Source organism: Pteropus medius, unplaced genomic scaffold, assembly GCF_902729225.1.
Source record: "Pteropus medius unplaced genomic scaffold, Ma_sr-lr_union100, whole genome shotgun sequence".
NCBI lineage: Eukaryota > Metazoa > Chordata > Mammalia > Chiroptera > Pteropodidae > Pteropus > Pteropus medius.
The window spans coordinates 17665637-17684400 of NW_024340696.1; the positions used below are offsets into that span (position 1 = coordinate 17665637).

Consider the following 18764-nt stretch of genomic DNA (forward strand, 5'->3'; position numbering starts at 1 on the left):
TATGGTAAGATGTTAACATTTGGGAATCCACATAAAGGGCATCTGGGAAGTCTTTGTACTTGTAACTTTGCTTAACGTCTGAAATTATGTCAAATTTTTTAAGATTTTAAAAAGAAGTATGTAGATAAATGGGAAGAAACCACTCTATCCAGGAATCCCAGTTCTGAAGCTGGCATTTGTAATACTTTGAACAGAACCCAGACCGGAGTTTCCTTAGCAACCTCCTGCCTCCCCTTCACCATCCATGGCTCTGCAGATGGGCTCGCACACAGATGCCAACCCGGAACAAACCTCGCTTCCCCAGCCCCTTGGAAACCTTCGCCGGAAGACCCCAACTCAGTGAGGGCTACACACAACCCGTCTGCCTCTCTCCCGCCTGTAGGAGGCAGTATTTGTTAGACGGTCAAGTTCAAATTGGAACTAAGTAAAAAAAAAAAAAAAAAAAAAGTACCTTTGAGTTTATTATAATTTCAACTTTCCTACAGTTAGCCTAAATGAGTAAAGTTTCCTCGTATTAAAAATTAAGGGTGGGGGGGAGTTAAAAAGAAAACCCACTGACCATAGCTAAAACATGGGAGCCATCCAAACGTCCATCGGGGGTGAATGGATAAGCAAACTGTGGTATATACAATACGATGGAGTATTATTCAGCCGTCAAGAGAAGGAAATCCTGACACATGGATGAACCTCGAGGATACGCTGAGTGAAATAAGCCAGTCACAAAAAGACAAACGCCGTGGGACTCTGCTCGTACGAGTACGTGGAATAGTCAGCTCCCGAGAGACGGAAAGTAGATTGGTCGTCGCCCTGGGCTGGAGGCGGGGAGTGTGTGGTTTCATGGGCACAGAGTTTCGGTTTTAGTGTTTAATGGGTACAGAGTTTCAGTCTTACAAGACAAAAGAGTTATGGAGATGGATGGTGGTAAAGGTTGTGCCACATTATTATCTTATTAATATATTTAGTCCTAGTGAACTGCATACTTAAAAACCATTAAGATGGCAAATTTTACGTTATATGTATTTTACCACAATAAAAAAAAATGGAAAAAAAAAGAAAAGAAAAGAAAGCCCACTAGCCAGGGTCCCTTAGAGTCTTTGTCCTGCCTTCGGCCCCCACGGCCCACTCCATACGCGTCTAGGTCCCCGCTACCCTCCAGCGTAAGCCCTTGAATTCTTCTCCTTGTCCTGTCCTTCACACTGTGTCTCGGTTTGCATCTGTTCGTTCCTTGAGTCACTTGTTTGTTCATTCACCAAGCGCCTCCCTTAGTCATGTCCTCATGGAGGGGACAGACAAGTAACAACATGGTCGAGTGCAAGCCTGGCCTCCCAGGCACGGTGAGTCCACAAGGAGGAGCAGTTGGTTCCAGTGGAAAAGGTCAGAGGAGGCTTTAGCGACGGCATATGCCCTTGAACTGAGTACTGAAAACTAAAGTGGTCTTGGCAAAGCATGTTCCATTTTTGGTAAAACAGGACACTCCCAACTCCCCAAACTGAGCTGGTCATAAATTACCAAGTGAGAAGCCTTAGGGGCCTCCCACCAGGGCTGATGACAACAATAAAAACAACAACATAATCCATGCTGTTTGAATGCTGCTGACCCATCCACTACCGCATTTGATCCTCCCCAGATGCCCAGGAGGTCAGCATCATTCATGACCCAGCATCGTTACCCAGTTCACAGAGGAAGAAACTGAGGTCCAGAGAAGTTTTATAACTTGCTCCGGATCACAGAGCTAGGAGGAAGCAGGGCTGGGATGGACCCCTGATGGTCTAGCTCCAAGCCCAGTGTTGTGCCTGTCTCCTATCATGGCAGTGATGGTTTGTCTTTCTTACCGAGATGGACTCTTGGACGAGGCACAGGCAGGCTTTGTCTTGTGACAGAAGACATGATTGAGCCGTAGGAGTAACTTCCACCTCAGAGGATTAATCTAAGCCGAGCTTTAGAGTCAGCATGAGAGGCCCCATTTATGACTAACATGTGAACATCACCTACTGATGTTTACTAGGATAAGCGAGGATCATGACGTCGGTCTAAGGGACTCTGTTAGCTGCTGTCCTCGAAGAGACTAGAAGTGTCCCAGCTCCCACCTTCCAGGCCCAGCACAGGTCTCATCCCCAAGCTATGCCTCACAGGACTGCAGGAGGGGACAGACACCTTGCAGGGGAAGGGGAGCTGGCCCAGGTGGGGTCCACCACCAGAGAGGCAGAAGAAGCCTCCCATACTCTCCTGTCATCCCAACAATAAGCCCCAGAGCTTGGGGCCACTCTGGGCCACTCCCACCTCACAGGCAGGATACAGAGACCACAAGTGATCACACAGCCTGTCGGTGGGGAGGACTGTGTCTCCCAATTTCAAATCAGCCTTGGGTCTGTCTACCCATTGCTCCTCTCTGCCTCCACCAAACCATGTGGCCCTGCGAATGTCCTCGAACATCTCCCTCTTAATCCTCTGAGCCTCCATTTCTCCTCTGTAACAGGAAGAAAACCCTCATCCCCAGCCACCACTGGGAGACATTGTTATAGCATTTTCTGACCCAAGGCAGGCAAGATGGAGAAGCTTAAGTCCTGCCCTAGACAAAATGAAATGAATGAGAAGTCTTTGAAGTAGGTCAGGCTTGGGTTTGACTCCTTATTCTGTTAATTATTTGCTTCATTCATTCATTCAGCGACACTTCTGGAGCACCCACTATGTGCTGGGCAAAGTTCCAAGTAGTTGGAAAACAAAGACCAAAAAAGCATGGCCCCTTCCCTCAAGGTGAAGACCCACCGTCGTGATGGAGGCAGTGATTATGGTGCAGGCTGGTGGACAGAGCAGGGGCATGTAGGTCAGCCGGGGGGGGGCGAGCACATATTCTCAGGGGCAACTCTAGATCTCTATATAAAAAGAGCCTTGGGCCAGTGATCTAGTCGGAAGGGTCTGTTGAAGCGTTTAGCTAGTACTTGAAATAAGATGAGGAAATGTCAGTTTTCCCCATCAAAGAAATGAGGGGAGACTAAAAGAGATTATTGAGGCTCTTAAAGGAGGCTCTTAAGCCACCCCATGGCTCTACCACTGATGGGTATCCTTGGCAAAGTGACTCGACCTCTGTGTGCCTCGGTTTCCTCATCTGTAAAGTAAAGCTGATAAGATCCACATCCCAGGGTGGTTATGAGGTTTGAATAAAGCTGAGTGCAAGAGTACACATCTCTGGCTGACATACAGCATGTTCTCTATCTGAACGGGAATCCTCCATGATATAGTATGAATATTTGGGGGCAAGTTAGGCCAGAGCAGGTGCAAGAGCTAAGCAAAGTCATCCAACCTGTAAATGTCTCATCCCATGCGCCCTTCCTTCCCCAAGGGCATTCTCTTCAGCTCACGTTTTCCCGGCCCAGCTGCCCTGAATGTTATTTGCAAACCTCTGTCCAAAGGGTCCCCTGGGTTCCCCTTCTAATCCAGGGCCATTTCACATCTCTATAACCAAGGCTGTAAATGGGGTGAGACATTTGACACCATTGTAAAAATCGGATGTTAACTTTAATTCGTTACATATATATTTTTTAAAACTTCTAGTTTATTTTAAAGAAAGACCCTTACATATATACACTTTAACCTAACTGAGGTTGCAACTCAACGGCATAACCATGAAATAAAAATTATACTTTTAACCATTGCATTGAACACAGAGTGGCTCACAAACCAGTTGACAGAGTTCAGATCAGTTGTGAACTACTTATAAAACCTCGCTCCCACTTACATTCTTGGTGACACCTGGATGCCTTTCTTATGGAGGCACACGAACATTTAACGGCTCAAGAAGAATTTTCTCAGTGGAAGCATCCGGTGCCCTCCACCCATAATACCACCTGAAATTTGTCTGGAAGTGGGGAAGGGCAAAAGGGGCCATTTCAGAAATGTGCCACCACTGCCGTCATGCAGAAACCGACCTTAGTGACTCAGGGCCATGTCCAGGCCCTTTCTGCCCAATGAGCCCAGGTTGCCTCCCAGGCCTGAGCCTAGTATCATCCCCTTCTTCTTCTCTGTGGTTTCCCTGCCACATCCTCGTCTGAGCTCCCCGAATAGCACCTAATAATTAAATTCCTTATCACAAAGCATTGCAAGAGTGGATTTATGGTGGCCTCTGAGATTAGACTATACCCCTGCCATGGGCAGGGAAGTGTCTTATCAAGCTAAGGTACCCATGTCTGACAGCCAATAAATACTTGTTGGACTGAATTAATCTTGCCAGATTACTAAATGTCTCAGTTCACAAAAGGACCACGTCGGCCTGGAGAGAATTTGCTTCTTTGCCCCAAATCAAGTGTTTTCTTTCTTTAGGTGTTCATTTTAATCTAAAGAATCATTTACGAGCTGGAAAAGCAAGCTTTTTCTCCTGTTGGACAAGGGAAAATAATGGCTGAATGAATTGTAGGGCAGAAAGAACAAGTTTTTCTGAGGTCAATAAGGATGAATAAGATTCTTCGACCTTTGCTTTAAAAAAGTTGCACCTTGATAACTATCAAATGGATAAAATTTTTAAATTTCTAGAACATAATTATATCTAAGCTGTTAGAGTTCCCATCTAAATGGCTGGTGTTTAGGGTGGGCAGTTTCCAAGTGTTTTTGCTCATCACATGTAATAAGTAATAAGTATAAATAATATTCAATATTCTAACATTTACAACTAACGTGTCAGTTGAAAATGGTTTTTTCATGGACCTCTGCTCATCTGCACTGAAAAAAATTCAAATAAGTCTCTGCTTTAAAGTACATGGTGTGTGCCTTCTATGGAGAAAATCTCGATCCACAGAGGATGTGTGACAAGCCCTTCTATTTTCAACCTGCTACTTTTTAGGGGAACGAATCAGCCCACGAAACAGTGAGAATGCACTTTGGGTAGCACAGAGTTGGCTTCTGTGGAATCATCTCTGAGTTACCGAGTCCTGTGGGGCTCCTAGGCCAAGCAAGGGTAGGTGTGGGCCCAAACGAAGAAAGCCTGGCCCTCTCTGTCCACCGGCCTTGTTTCTCCAAGTCAGGCCCCTCCTCCCTGGTCCAGATGCTGGTGCTGAGCAAATGACAAGGTCAATGACCATGAGTTTAGGGTGGGGTTTGTCAGCTCCTCCTTCCTCACCCATGGAACTGCTTCACACACACACACACACACACACACATACACACACATACACATACACACACGCGCGCTCGCACACACGGGCCCTGACCTCGTCTGCTTCTGAGGATGGCTCTGGAAGGAGGAGGAAGATGGGGCCTGGGCAGTCAGGGTCTGTGGTCATTATGTCAGCAGGTGAGGGGAAGATGGCATACTGTGCACTGAAAATCTCTCCCAGGTGCACCCACTCCACAGTTTACAGAGCTCTCTCACATGCTTCATACTGTCTGATGGACACACAGACATGAGGCCACCAAGGCCACCAAAGCAGCTGCCTATTCCCAAGGGCAGAGGAATAGAGAGGAAAAGATCCTTTGGCTTCAGATCTGAGATCAATTCACAGCAGGGACATGGGCGGGTTCCTGGTCCTCTGTGAGTCTCCCCTTCTTTATCTGTAAATTAGCAGTGCAAATATCCACTGAGGTTTGAATGAAAGATCCCAGTTCAGGTCTGGCCTATAGGCGACGCTCACTAGATGTCCCCTAATCACAGATGGGCAAGCTAAAGTCCAGAGGGGGTGCAGAAACTCTCTGTCACTCTCTATGACCAGCCTTGTGCCCAGGCAGAGATGAAGACGAAGCAGGCCCCCGTCCTTGGGGACCTCCTGGTCTGAAGCTTTGGGTCAGATGAACACAGAGAACAGAAGGTTATGCCCCAGCTCACGAGGCCTGGGTTCAAGCTGCAGTAGCCTGGGAGGCATGGCCTGCAGGGTCTGGGGGACGCGGAGTAGCCTGGGAGGCATGGCCTGCAGGGTCTAGGGGATGTGAGGCCTGGGAGACATGGCCTGCAGGGTCTGGGGGACGCGGAGTAGCCTGGGAGGCATGGCCTGCAGGGTCTGGGGGACGCGGAGTGCCCTTCTCCCCTCTTGGTCCCTCATGCCCTCATGCTAGGCAGACGTCTAGCCTCCGCCCCTTTCATTGCTCATCCATATAAAAGATTTTATCAACCATACGATGTAGATTCAGTAAGAATTTGTTCATTTTCCAATTTTATGCGCTTAAGTCAACTATAATTGTCTGTCAAAGTTTCTGACTAGTGTGATCTAGTCAGGCTCCAGCAAAATCCTATCAATGATAATAATAGCTAACATTTACCGAGCACTTACTCTGTTTCAGGGACTGTTCTAAGCTCCTTATCTATATTACCTTATTTAATCCTCACAACAGTCCCAAAAAGTAGATATTATTCTTAGTCCTACTTTACAGATAAGGAAATTAAGGCAAAGTGTTTAACCAGTTTGCCCAAGGTCACTCAGCTGTGCCGGCTGTTTTCAGGTCCTGGCTGCAGCGACCTCCCCAAACCAAAGGCTTCTGAAGTTTCAGGCAGCCTTCGGGCCCAATTATGGGATGAACAAGGTTTCTACAAGATTCCAAGAACACTGGAGATTGTGCTTGAAACTCGCCTTTGTGTACCCGGCTGGGAGGCCAGGCTCAAGCAGGCCTCTGTTTAATCACCTAGGCTGGGGGGTTACAAGGCCGGAAGCACTAGCCCCCCAACGGAGCCCTTTGGGGCTCCCCATTGCTCTACCAGAATTGACAGCCTCTTCTCCGCAGCGCCCCTCCCTTGCTGGGAGCCCCGAATCCCATCTAGCCCCAGGAGCCTGAGCCCCTGGCCATGCCACCCACTGGATGGCTGGGTAGAGTATAGGGAGTGGCAAATGCCTCTTATGGAAATCAAGCAGAAAATGTTCAAGATACAGTTGTCCCCCTTGATCCATGGTTTCACGTTCTGTGGTTTCAGTTACCCGTGGTCAGCTATAGTCCAAAAATATTTAATGAAAAATTCCATAATAAATAATTCATAAGTTTTAAATTGTGCACTGTTCTGAGTAGTGCGATGAAATCTCATGCTATAACCCTTATTTTACTTATTAATGGCTCCCAAGACATGCACATAACTTTTATTACAGTATATTGTTATAATTGTTCTATTTTATTATTAATCTCTGTGTCTAATTTATAAATTAAACTATCATAGGTATGAATAGGAAAAAACATAGTATATATAGGGTTTGGTACTATCTGCAGATTCAGGCATCCACTGGGGGTCTTAGGATGTAACCCCCACAGATACTGGGGGACTACTGTACTCACAGGGCCAACAGCACAAAGCCGTGGAGAATGGACAGTGAATTTCCCTCCTGGAGTCCCTCTAGCTCCTCCGGGAGGGGGTGCTGGGATCATCTTACCTAAGGGAGTGGCCCCAAATTTGGACCTCTCAGAAAATGGTGCATGGACCCTAAGAGCATATGAGAATTTGCTTTGGAGCTATGTTCTCACAGGAGGGTCATCTAATGTACATGGGGGCCCCGAAACAGCTGGAGCCCTAGCTAAAGGCCAAGGTCATGGCTCTGGCACCCTGGCCAAGGGCTCTGCCTTCCACCCTTCTCACCAGCTCTGGTTCCTGGAAAACAAAGGTGTCCCTGATTTGAATCTCTCTGGTAGTCAGTCACCGGCCTGGAAGCGAGAGGATGGACAGGATGGCATGAGGTTCTCCACTCTCTGGGATTCTGGACTTTCCCTAGAGAAGGCGTGCCAGAGACAGAGACTATGAAAGAGAGAATCTAGAAGTAAACTCTCAAATATATGGCCAGTTGATTTTGACAAAGGTGCCAAGACCATAAAATGGAGAAAGGCAGTCTTTTCAACAAATGGTGCTGGTAAAACTGAATAAACACATGTGAAAGAATGAAGGTGGACCTTTATCTAAAACCTGATCAGAACACCTACCACCACCACTATTTGAAATACCCCATCACCCACAAAAGGTAGATAATGAGAGGGGGTGGGGCCCTTAGTGCTCCCTGGTGAAGAACTTGACCTTGCCAGATGTACCTGTAGGCACACTACCTCTCTGCATCCTCAGTTCCCCCATCCCTCATAAGACAGGCCTAAACAGCTCTGTTTTGCAAATGGATTGAATAGAACCAGAGAAATGAGGGGAATGTTCCGAAGGCACATGGCTATTTCATGGAAACGTCAGGACTTGAACTCAGATCTCTTGATTTTCAGAGAAGGCGTGCGGGGAGAAAAGGAGAAAGAAGAGAAGCAGCCAAGGGCTTTTCGGCTACCAGAGAAGGTCCAGTAGGTCTGTGGTGGCAAATCCCAACTCCCCTCAACTTCTCTGAGCCCTCTTCTTATTGGGAGAGGTTACAGCCACCTGTGGGCGGCGGGGAGGGGGTGGGTGGGGAAGCTTCTAATGAGCTACAAAGCCCATAGACAGCCCTTCAGTCCTTCCTGCCACCGTACACCCCAGGGAGAGCCAAGCACGTCTCTGCCCAGCCTGAGTTGGGGCTTCTCATTCCAGCATGGCCCGGTGAACTGAAGTGGCCAAGTAACCAGTCTGTCTCTCCCTCTGGACCTGAAGGCAGGAGCTGCGTCCAGAGCTTCTCAGAATCTCCCACAAGGCCTGGCACAGTGACAGGCAAAGTTTGGTGAGCAACGAGTTAGTAGATCAAGCATTTCAGTCTTCTCGTCTGTGAAACAGGACATCTGGGCCAGCAGACATCTGGTGTCTCTTCCGACACAGGGTGGGACATCCAACCTGACATCATGACCCATTATGTGTAGAGGGGCAGTACCAGGACTCCTGGATGCCACCGCGGCCTCCAGGGCTGGCAGATAGTTAACAGAGAATAGGAGGGCTGGCCTACGGCCTCAGTGAATGTCCTCCGCCGCTTGAAAAGGAAAACCTCACCCAGGGAACCCGGCAGAGAAAAGGAGTCCCAGCCTTGCCTGGTTACATGCAGAATGGGTCCCTGCAATCCTACAGGAACTCCATGACTGCTCTCCCGTTGTCCCTGTAACCCCCAGGCATTTATGGTAGAGTCTGCTTTATTTCTGAAGAGGGGGAACTGCAAGCATGTACCCTATCTGATGCACAGAGAGAGGGTGCTGTGTACTGGAAAGATTACGATGAAAGGAGAGCGGGTGATCTTGAGCCGATATTCCTCAAGTCTTTCTTCCTCCTCTGTCCCTGACAGTGGAAGGAGGAGAACCCAGCAGTGGTTTCCATCTTCCCATGAACCTGTCTTTGGGGCCCCATTTCTCTTTGGGCCTCCGTTTGCTTCTCTGCCAAATGAGATCTGCGATATGCATAAAGATGGTGCACAAGACCGAGGGTAAACTCAAGAGCTGGGGGTTGAAGGGAGGCCTCACTGCAGTGTGGGTGTGTTGGGCGGAAACTGTGAGGGCCCCAAGATGACAGTTGTGACTGGGTGCCACCCCCACTGGCCACAGGGGGACTCTGCCTGCCACTCGATGAGTCAGCTTTCCAGTGGAGCCCGGACCACAGGCGGGAAAGGCCACAGGCCCAGAAGCACAGGCGCTTAGTCACTGTCTCCCTGGCATAGAGTGCAGGTCTCACCCTTGAGTGCACTGAGTACACAGGACACACAGACACAAGCGCTGGGGGTCACATTTGTCTTTCATAAAAGAGTGTGCATGAATCAGTACACACAGTCCCCCGAAGCACATTGGGACAGCAGGACCCGACCCAATGAGTAGAGGCGGGGCACACGCCCGCCCACATTCACGCTGTGCACACGCTCACGCAACTCCCCCCCACCCATGCCTCCACTCACAAACAAAGGTACTGGGATACGCTCATAGGTGGCCTTAACTTGAGTCGGCCCACACTCCGAATGAGACACTAATTCTTCATTCATCTTTCCAGCCAGTAAATATTTATTATGTCCAAATATATACTCCTGGAAGAATGTAAGCTATAGGATAGCACACAGGCCCTTGGTTTGTTCTGCTAGGACAAGGTTTGGCACATAGTAGGTGCTCAGTAAATGCAGATATAGGGAAGACGAGTGGAGATAGGGGACGAGTGGCCCAGAGGGGCTGGGAACCCCAGGGCCTCCACTTGAGCCTGGTCACTAGTAAGCACGGAGACACACGTAGATCGCCCCTCTCGGTATTTAAGCCCCGGCCTGGAGCCTATTACCTGCCTTCAAACGCAGCGCTCCAGGAGCGCCGGCCCACTGCGTCCCCGCGCCTTTTAACACGCTCCAGGGAACCGTCAGGACCCATTTCCGCTTCCAAGGAAGTCTCTTCTGTCCACACTCCTCGATTTCTTCTGGACAAAAAATGTACGTAAGGGTGGGGAAGGCAGGAAAACGGGGCGAAGGCGGGTCCAAACTGGTACTGGCACAGAAACGCCTAGAGGGCCTTTGTAAACTGTCCAAATTCCAGCATTTCTCAAAGCGAAAATTCGGACCCAGGAGGGGAAGGGAAAGGGATTTCCCCAAGGCGACGGTGCAGACCCACCGCGGTCCATATCCGGACTGTGTGCCCTGCGCCGCACGTGTGCCGAGCTGGACCTCAGCGTCGCGGCCCTAACCTCCCACAGCCTTCTCCGTCGCGGCCCTCGGAGCGCGTGGGGGAAACAGCCGCTTCTTCTCCAAACCGTCGCCCGCAGTTCCTCTGCGAGGTGCTTGGAAGCTACGCCCATGCTCTGTGGCCCCCGGGTTTAGAAGGAGAATCTGCTCCAAGACGATCTACTTTAAGAATTCAATGAAGCGCGCACGGGTTCCCTCTCTTTCTCGAACGCGCCGCAGCTCCGGCACCCAGCAGCCCCGACCTCGCGGTTCGAAGTACACGCGGTGCCGTCTCGGGGAAAGACAGGTACTTGGCGGGTTGTGGCGCCTCTTTGACCTCTCCTCTCCCGCCAGCATCTCCCAGTAACCCTCCTCTGCTAAAAGGCACTCTGAGTGCGGCGGAGCCCCACCGCGACCTTCCTAGCTGCCTCTGGAGGCAGAACCCGAAACTGCTCGCTACCCCACATCGCCACCCCGCTCCCCAGCCTCTCGTTCCTCTGAGCCTCCACTCTGCGCGTCTCCTCTCCGCCCGACTTCAACTTCCTTTCCACTCCTTCTTCTCTTCCTTGGTGCTGGCAGTCTGCGGTGGGACGGGGGTAGAGAAGAGGGTCTTTGCTAAGGAGACAGAATGCCCTCGGGATGGGGTGTGGGAGCGGGTCTGGGGCGTCTGGGGCCCCCCAGGACACTTCACCGGACACACCAGAGGCTTCTGCTGCACCGAGTCAGCCTTTCTGGGGATACCAGCTTCCAGGCAGCACGGCGTTTGCCGCTCCCCAGCTACCCCGCACCCTTGTACTGGGTAAGGAAAGAGTATCTTGTATGGAGGTGGGGATGTCGCTATTTGCACACCTGTGGACAAGAGAAGGTGCAAGGCTGTACCTCTGGAGGAGAGGTGTCTGGAGGGGACACCAGTAACTCTGATCTCCGAGAAGCACCAGCTTGCGGCTGGGTGGGCTTGCTGGGAGGAGAAAGGTGACTCCTGTTTCCACAAAAGGGCCCTGTTTGGAAGAAGGGCCTCCTCTCACAATCTAGTACTAACCAGATAGCATGTGGCGTCTAAGGCCCTTGGGCATGGAACCGGCGGCTGTCACTCTAAATTCGTTTGCTGGACGATATCACCAAGTGGCCGGGCCTCACTGTCGTGGTTTCCTAATCTGATGGTCTACCTGTCATCTTAGCGATTTCTGGGGAGCCCTGTAGCTGCGGGGGTATGTGGCCAGGTGGCGCCTGGCAGTCGTCGTCCAGACACATGACCCGGCTCTCACTGCCCCACCCAAAACAGTGCCTGGGCCAAGGTCCTTTGGGGTCGTGGGAGCGGAGCATGCTGAAGCTCCGGGTGCAGGGAGTTGTCTCCCACCCAGCATTCTCTTGGAGCTCCGCGCCACCACCAACTCTCCTCTCTTTGCAGGGAGAGGCGCGCCGCTGAGTCGCGGCTTTCCCGCTCCGCATCCTATGCCGGCGGTGCCCTGAGCGCTCCGAGCAGTCTTCCCCTTCTTTCCCCGCCTGTCGCTTTGGGCACCCTGATCCAGAGATCAGCGGAGTAGCCTGAACCCCAGACAAACACGCGAGACTCCAACCTCCCCTCCCCTCCCCTCCGTAACTGCAAAGACCAATGTATTTCCATTTCACATTTCAAATTGCCACCCAAACAAAGCCGTGCGCAGAGCTGCGGGAAGAGAGAAACCGGCTGAGGCCGAGATAAAAGTACGTCCCCAGAAAAGTGTGCCCAGCTGCTCTCCAAAACGAAAGCCCCCGGGGACTTTGGCGAAATTTTATGTATGCTATTTTAACTCGTTTTCCTACCACGGCCGCATTTTGCAGCGCGCATGGCCGAGGGCTTCGGCAACTCCGGAATAGCCCGGGGGCGGCTGTGGCGAGGTTCTTGGCGAAGCCCATGGTGATATCGCTTTCCGAGTCGGGACCGCGCAAATGCCCGGGCGTACAAGGTCACCCTACTCAAGAAATACCACGGTCGGCACAAGGCGGGGGGTCCCCGGCTCTCCGAAGTCTCTTATGCAATTTTCTTGAAACAACTTACAAAAATTTTCTTCCCCAAAGTCTTTGTGTATTAACACAACTCATAACGGGGTGTCTTGATCCAGGTGGTAGTTATACTGGCGTTCACATATATAACAGTTATTTGAACTTTCCACTTAGCTGTGTGCTTCGCTGTATGTAAATTATTTATAGGAAAGAAAACTTTCTGCAAATCGATTGATTTAAAATACCAGACTTTTAATCCTGGCCTTCTGTTTTTCTATTTAAGAGCGTATGTGTTTAGACTGCATTGTGGTGGCTATAGAGATTAACGAAGTGAAAAATTAAAAGCATCTTCCTTCCCAGCCCCCGTTCCTCCCCCGACCCGCAAATTGACCAAGGGTCTGCGATGTCACAGCTCCTTGTTTTCCCTGGATCATCCTCAATCACCCACGGGCTCTTAGTTTCTGCCCGCATCTCCCTTTCTCGATGTCTTTTTTGAGGGTCCCGTTCAAAAGCACATCCTGGTTCTTAGACTAAATTCGAATACGACCCGACCTGGGCGGAGTAGACATATTTTGTGGTGTGTGGCTTCTGTCAGTGCGTGGAAATGAATATCCTTAGCATTCGAGCACTGCGTCTAATTCAACAAATCAGGACCAGCCCCTCCGTGGTACCTCAAGGGTCTCCAGCCTGGCCCGCGTCTCCCCAGACCTCTGCGCTGAGAGCCTTGCCTTCGAGGCCGTTGGATGGGAAGGTAGCAATCCGCTAGCGACGAAAACCTGCGTGCACCGAATCGAAAGCGAAAGAGAAGAGGGAGCAGGGTTGCTCCCCGAAGCGTCCCGGGGCGCATGGCGAAGGCCTGGCGTGCCCGCGGCGGCCCGGGAAGTCGGCCGTGGGTCTGGGGGCGAGGTGCCGGAGCCCCCGCCCCAGCAGCGAGGAGGCTGTTCATGCAGCTGAGAAATGTCTTCTCCGACCTGGCGTGTCTCTTGGGGCTCACGCGGCCAAAATCGGGCTAGGGACAGGCAGAGACTTAGGAAGGCCGAAGTGTGGAACCGGACCCTGGCGAGGTCGGGATTGCATCAGGCGAGAGAACCCGGCTTTTTCGTAAAATCGCGAAGGTCTTTCTGCGGGAGGGACTGCCAACTCATCTTGTTCGTCGCCCTTTCACTACTGACAGGGAAACGGAGGCCCCGGTGAGGGGTACGGACGACTGCAGCCTAGGAGGATTTCTTCCCACCTCCACTTTCGGCAACTAGAAGTTCCGCGGGTGGAGACCGAGCCGGCTTCCCCGCCGCGCACTCCCTTCGCATGGCCCTGGCGCGCCCCCCAGGCCCGCATCTCACTGGCTGAGGACCCCTTGGACTCGGGAGTGGCTCCCGGGGCTAAAGTCGGGGAGGAGGCCTTGAAGCCTCGCCTCCCGTTCACTCGGTGTAGTTACGCAGACCCAGGAGCTGGTATCTGGTCCCAGGACCAACCGAGCTGGGAAGGAGATTGCAAAGTCAAAGCTACCTGAAGCGGGGACTGTGATCAGCCAAGGCCCAGCCCAGAGCCCAGTGCCCCCACTTTCACCAAGCTCCTGGGAACACCCTAAGACTTTTTTTTTTTTTTTGAGCCGCATTTCTTCCCCTTTAGAATATACACTCTGATAAGTGTGGGAGGGAGTAGCTGTCCACATGTGCCTTAGTTTACCTCCTTGCTGACCATCTAGAGAGCCAACTTCAGAGGCTCTTCTCCCAGCTGCCTCTGTAAAGGGCAGAGCCTCATCTTTTGGTGCCTTGGGTCCCTCATCTTCGACCTAATGTGCCTAATTTCTTTGTAGTAGAGCCAGAAATCTCCTAGCCAGGGAAGCTGGTGCCGAGAGAAGGAAAAGAATAAACAGAGCTGTTTGTCGTTTGTGGCTTTGCCCTGAGTAGTGCCTCCATCTTGGACCGCCTGGGAGTGCGGTCCTGTCAGTTATTCCAGGCTGCCTGCTGTCCCAACATGCAGCTTATGGGTTTGCTCAGAGCAGGGGCAGGCGCCTTTCCTGTCCTCAGAATTGGGTGCTCACAGTTTCACAACACAGAGGCTGGTGATGGAAGCGTGGAGGACAGTTGGCTAGACTCCTGCTGTCTCCACAGGAGACGTTTACCACCCAGTGAGGCCTTAGTATTATCTCCCCACGATGCAGCTGAGGACAGGGTGTAGAAGAGTTACTTGCTCATAGGTCACCCTGTGGGTAGTTCAATGGCTAACGCAAGTGGAGGAAGGGTCAGGCTGGCATGCGAGGGCCCAGTAGAGCTCAGAGAGGATGCTCAGAGGCCAGCCCTTTCCCCTTTCCCTCTGAACCTGAAGGCTTCTTCCAAACAAGAGAGTGGAAGCAGTTTGGGATCTCTCCTTGCCTAAAATCTCAGCCTCCTCAGAAGCCTCATTGATGAATTTCTTTCAAACATGAAAATCCAGAGCCGTGGGAGAGAAAACACATGAATCTGCTGGCTTTGTACAATGAACCTTCATAGGTCTCCCAGTTTGTGACTTGTTCTCACCTAATAGTCCCAAATGACATGGACGAGGAGGGGCCTGGGCGAGGCCAGGAGGCAGGCCAGTGCACGTGGACAGGGCTGAGAAACCCCCACTGGCCTGAGTGTGGAAGGAGCACCTGTGTGGAGCTGTGTCTGTGATCTGAGTGCCTGATCTCATTCCAACAGGAAGCTGGAGAGGAAAGGTGGAGGAAGTGGAGAAAGGCCACCGGATCTTTCTAAATCTGTTCTCAGTCCTGTCCTCTGGGTTTGAAAGTGTGAGACTATGTTCAAGGCTACACGAATGAGTGTACTTGATGTGTGACCACGTTAGCTCATGAGTTGGGTTTTGTGTTTGTGTGTGTGTGTGTGTCTAGAATGCAATGTGTAGACAGGCATATGATTGTGTGAACGTTTGTGCGTGTCAGCAACTACCAAATGAACTAATTCGGAGCCTGTGGGAGAGCCAGTTTGAGTGTAAGAAAGTGCTTTGCCATGGGCTGTTTCCCAAAGGTTATTCCATCTGCCAAGGCCTCTACTGTGTCCCACCTCTGTCCCAGGCCTGATGCCTCTCCATCCTGCCTGGATCAGCTCAGCCAAAGCCATCGCCCTGTCAGCACCAGCTCATCTAGGGCCCTGCCCGAAGGCCAAAGCCTCAGCGGGGGACTATGTACCTAGGGCTATTAGTCCAGAGAAAGTTGTCCCCACTTTTCTTGGTTTCCCTCGCTGCCAGCTTGGGGCTCACCAATCTCGATTCTGTGGAAGAGAAGGCCTCGGCTTCTGGTCTACTCTGGACTCCGGCCGGCCTTGAGAGGCTGTCTCCTCCACTATGGTCGCTGCGCTCTGGGGGCCCAGGCCTGCGTTCAAGGGGGCTTGGAGGTCATTCAGGCCTTGAGTTCCTTGTGGGCCCAAATCAGGACCCAGAAACTTCACTCTGTCCCCAGCACTGAGCCACCTGGAGGTCTGCGGTTTCCTGCCTCCCTTTGGGGTCGGCCCTATACCATTGTTCCGAGGCCAGCCACCGTCCTGGGCTTGCGAGAGAGAAACGCTCGGGAAGTCTGGCCTGCCCACCTCCTCGCAGCGAGCCGCGCTCTGAGTCCCCCGGATTCGGGTCTTTCGTGGCCCCAGGTGTCTGTGGACCCATATTCGTGTGCCGCCCCTGTTCCAAGGCATCGGGGCGCGCTGCGCCGACTGCGCTCTGAGCTCCCAGCTGGGTCCGCACCTGCAACGCTCCCACCTGTGGCGCCGCGGGTGGAGCCTCCAAGCCGGAGGGGAGCGGGGGCCTTGGCAGCAGGGTGCCCAGTGCCTGAGCGCTGAGCCACAACTGTTTCCAGCCGCACGCCTGGAGCCGGTGGGAAGCATCCGCTTCAATGCACCCGCGGGCAGCGCAAAGCGAGTGGCTGGGCAAACGGCGGAGTGAGGGTAAAACAACTTCAGGTAGAGTTTAACAGCTAGAACGCTCCGCGACCTTGGCCGTGGGTTGTGTGTATGTGCGTGTGTGTGGCGGGGATAAATATAAAGGGGGGTGGACGGATACCTTGGTCCCCTTGGAGCAGGCGATCCCCTTTTTCAACTCGGATTCACCCACCGCTCGGCCCCGCATTTCCCCAGCCAGCCAACTCCTGCCTCCCGCAAGCCTAAAGTATTTCAGGGGTGTCGAAGCCGCGGGCCCTGGGGTCCCCAGCCCCGAGGGACCTGCACGTGCACTCACCGTAGCAGGGGACCTGCAAGGCCGCGTTGTGGCTGCCGCTGCCTTCCTGAAGTTTGAGGCTGCCGTCCGGGGGCGTCTTGCAGGCGCCTCGCTGCAAGTAGAGATGCGGTTGCGGCGCTGGAGGCTGAGGCTGAGGGGGCGACTGCTGCGGCGGCGGTTGAGGCGCCGGTGCTTGAGGCTGGGGCTGGAACTTGTTAAAGGAGCCCCGCGTCCCGGCGCCACTCTCCAGGGGTGCCGCCAGGTCCTGTTGCCCCGCGCCGTAGCGGGCCCGGCTCTTGGCGTCCCCGAATCCCTGCCCTTTGGCGGCAGCGGACAGGAAAGTTGTTCCGAACTTATCGCCGCTGGGGTATGCCCTAAAAGGCGACGAGCCCTCCCGATTCTGTGACACCGGGCTGTAGTAGGCGTCCATGGCAGCAGCCGGCGAGTCGCTGTAAGAGACGCAAGTCTCAGCATTCATGCCTGGCTTGCGCGGGCGACGGGCGGGGGCGCGAGCGAGAGCGCGAGGACGCCACCGCGCGCCTGGCCCGGGAGTTTGGAGAGGCGAGGAGGCGGTGGCTGTGCGCTCCGCGCCGGCCTGCTCTGTCTCCCTCCTCCCTTCGCGGGACTGACTCTCTCTCTCTCTCTCTCTCTCTCTCTCTCTCCTCTCTCTCTCTCTCTCTCTCCTCTCCCTCTCCCCCCTCTCCCTCCCTCCTCCTGCCCCCACCCCCCAACAGCTGGCCCAGAGACGGAGGGCTGTAAAGGTCAGATGTTTCCAGAAGAGTTGACCCAGGAGTCTCCACAAGCCTTTTAAGGTTTTTGGGGGGCGAAGCTGAGTCAGGAAGTGGAATTTTCTTGATTCTCTTCTTCTTTCTCCACTCCTCAGCTTCCTCCTCTATCTCTACTACCCTTCCACTGTCCCTGCCCCTTCTTTTTCTCTTATGGAGATGCTAATACATCGCTCACAGAGGATTCAACCCGGAGACACCCTAGGACTTTTCCGATTCTAGGAGGGGTGGGGAGGTGTCAGGGCCCTCAGGGCTTCTGAGGCTAGGCTGAGAATTATCGTTTTGGCCTAGGGGAGGGGGGCATGCAAAACTTTAGTGACAGATTAAAGAAAAAAAACCTAACAGGTTTTGACATTTGCAGTCAGTTGGGCCGCTAGCCTCGGTGCAGGCGAGTCGTTTGCACACTTCCTCACGACTTTGGCAGCGCAGCTGCGGGGCTCTGGACTGATGCCTTTTCCTCTGTATTTCCAACCCCTCTTCCCCGTTCTCGGTTCGTCCATGAAATTAACACACACATGTAGCACTCGTCCTGGGCTTGGCCACTTTCACATCTGGTTAACTATTTCCCTCCCCTGTAAGGGCGCTGGGTAGGGGTGCCGAGGGGCTTGTGTTCACTCAGCCACCAGGAGAAACTCTGGAATGGGTCAGGCTTCAGAAGCTTTAGAGCGCTGCCCCCTCACTTCTCCCAGCCTGGGACACAGACGCTCACGCCTCAATTCTGCGCCCTGCCCAGGGGATTTTCTGGCTGGCCGGGTTGAGAGTGTGGAGTTAGGAGACCCGTTGGCTGCGCCCCAACGTCACGCTGTCACCTGCTCACCACTCGGGGTGAGGTAGTCGCTAATCTCTGATTTGATCGGTTGTGGTTTCCCTCGCGGATGCATGGACGCGTGCGTCAGGGCCCTGAGACCGGCCACAGCAAGGGAAAAAAACTTTAACGGTTCGTCGAACCCCTTCCATGCGGCCAATCATGGACTGCGCCTCACAACAACCGTGAGTGGTGGAGATTGGGGTCCCTAATTTTTCTATGAGCAAACGGAGGCTCGGAGAGGTTCCATCACCTGGCCGAGGTCACACAGCTCATACGTAGCAGCTCCCGCCTTAGAACCCATGCTAAAGTTAGCCCCCTCCACCAACCTGGAATGGCGTTGCCGACAGTGAAAACGCAAAGAACAGAGGAAATGGGTTTCCAGCTGAAGAATGACTCAGTTTGAAGAACACCAGTTAGGGCAGCCCTCAATAAACTGCGGAGAAAGTCTGAGGATGGAAGACACACCTAGAGGGAGTCTGGCAGTGGGGTGAGAGGTGAAAGGGCAAAGGAGAATGAGAGAGGTCCTGAGCGCCC

At 52.7% G+C, this 18764-nt stretch overlaps 1 protein-coding gene across 1 annotated transcript in view; it reads right to left on the bottom strand.

The window, feature by feature from the left end:
• The window catches only part of ALX4 (ALX homeobox 4), a 41359-nt gene extending 24122 nt beyond the window's left edge, over positions 1-17237 (bottom strand). The window contains exon 1 of the mRNA XM_039867559.1: positions 16659-17237. Coding sequence (XP_039723493.1) covers positions 16659-17115 — 457 coding nt within the window. The 5' untranslated portion in view covers positions 17116-17237. The remainder of the gene's footprint in view (positions 1-16658) is intronic.
• Between the last annotated feature and the right edge of the window lie 1527 nt (positions 17238-18764).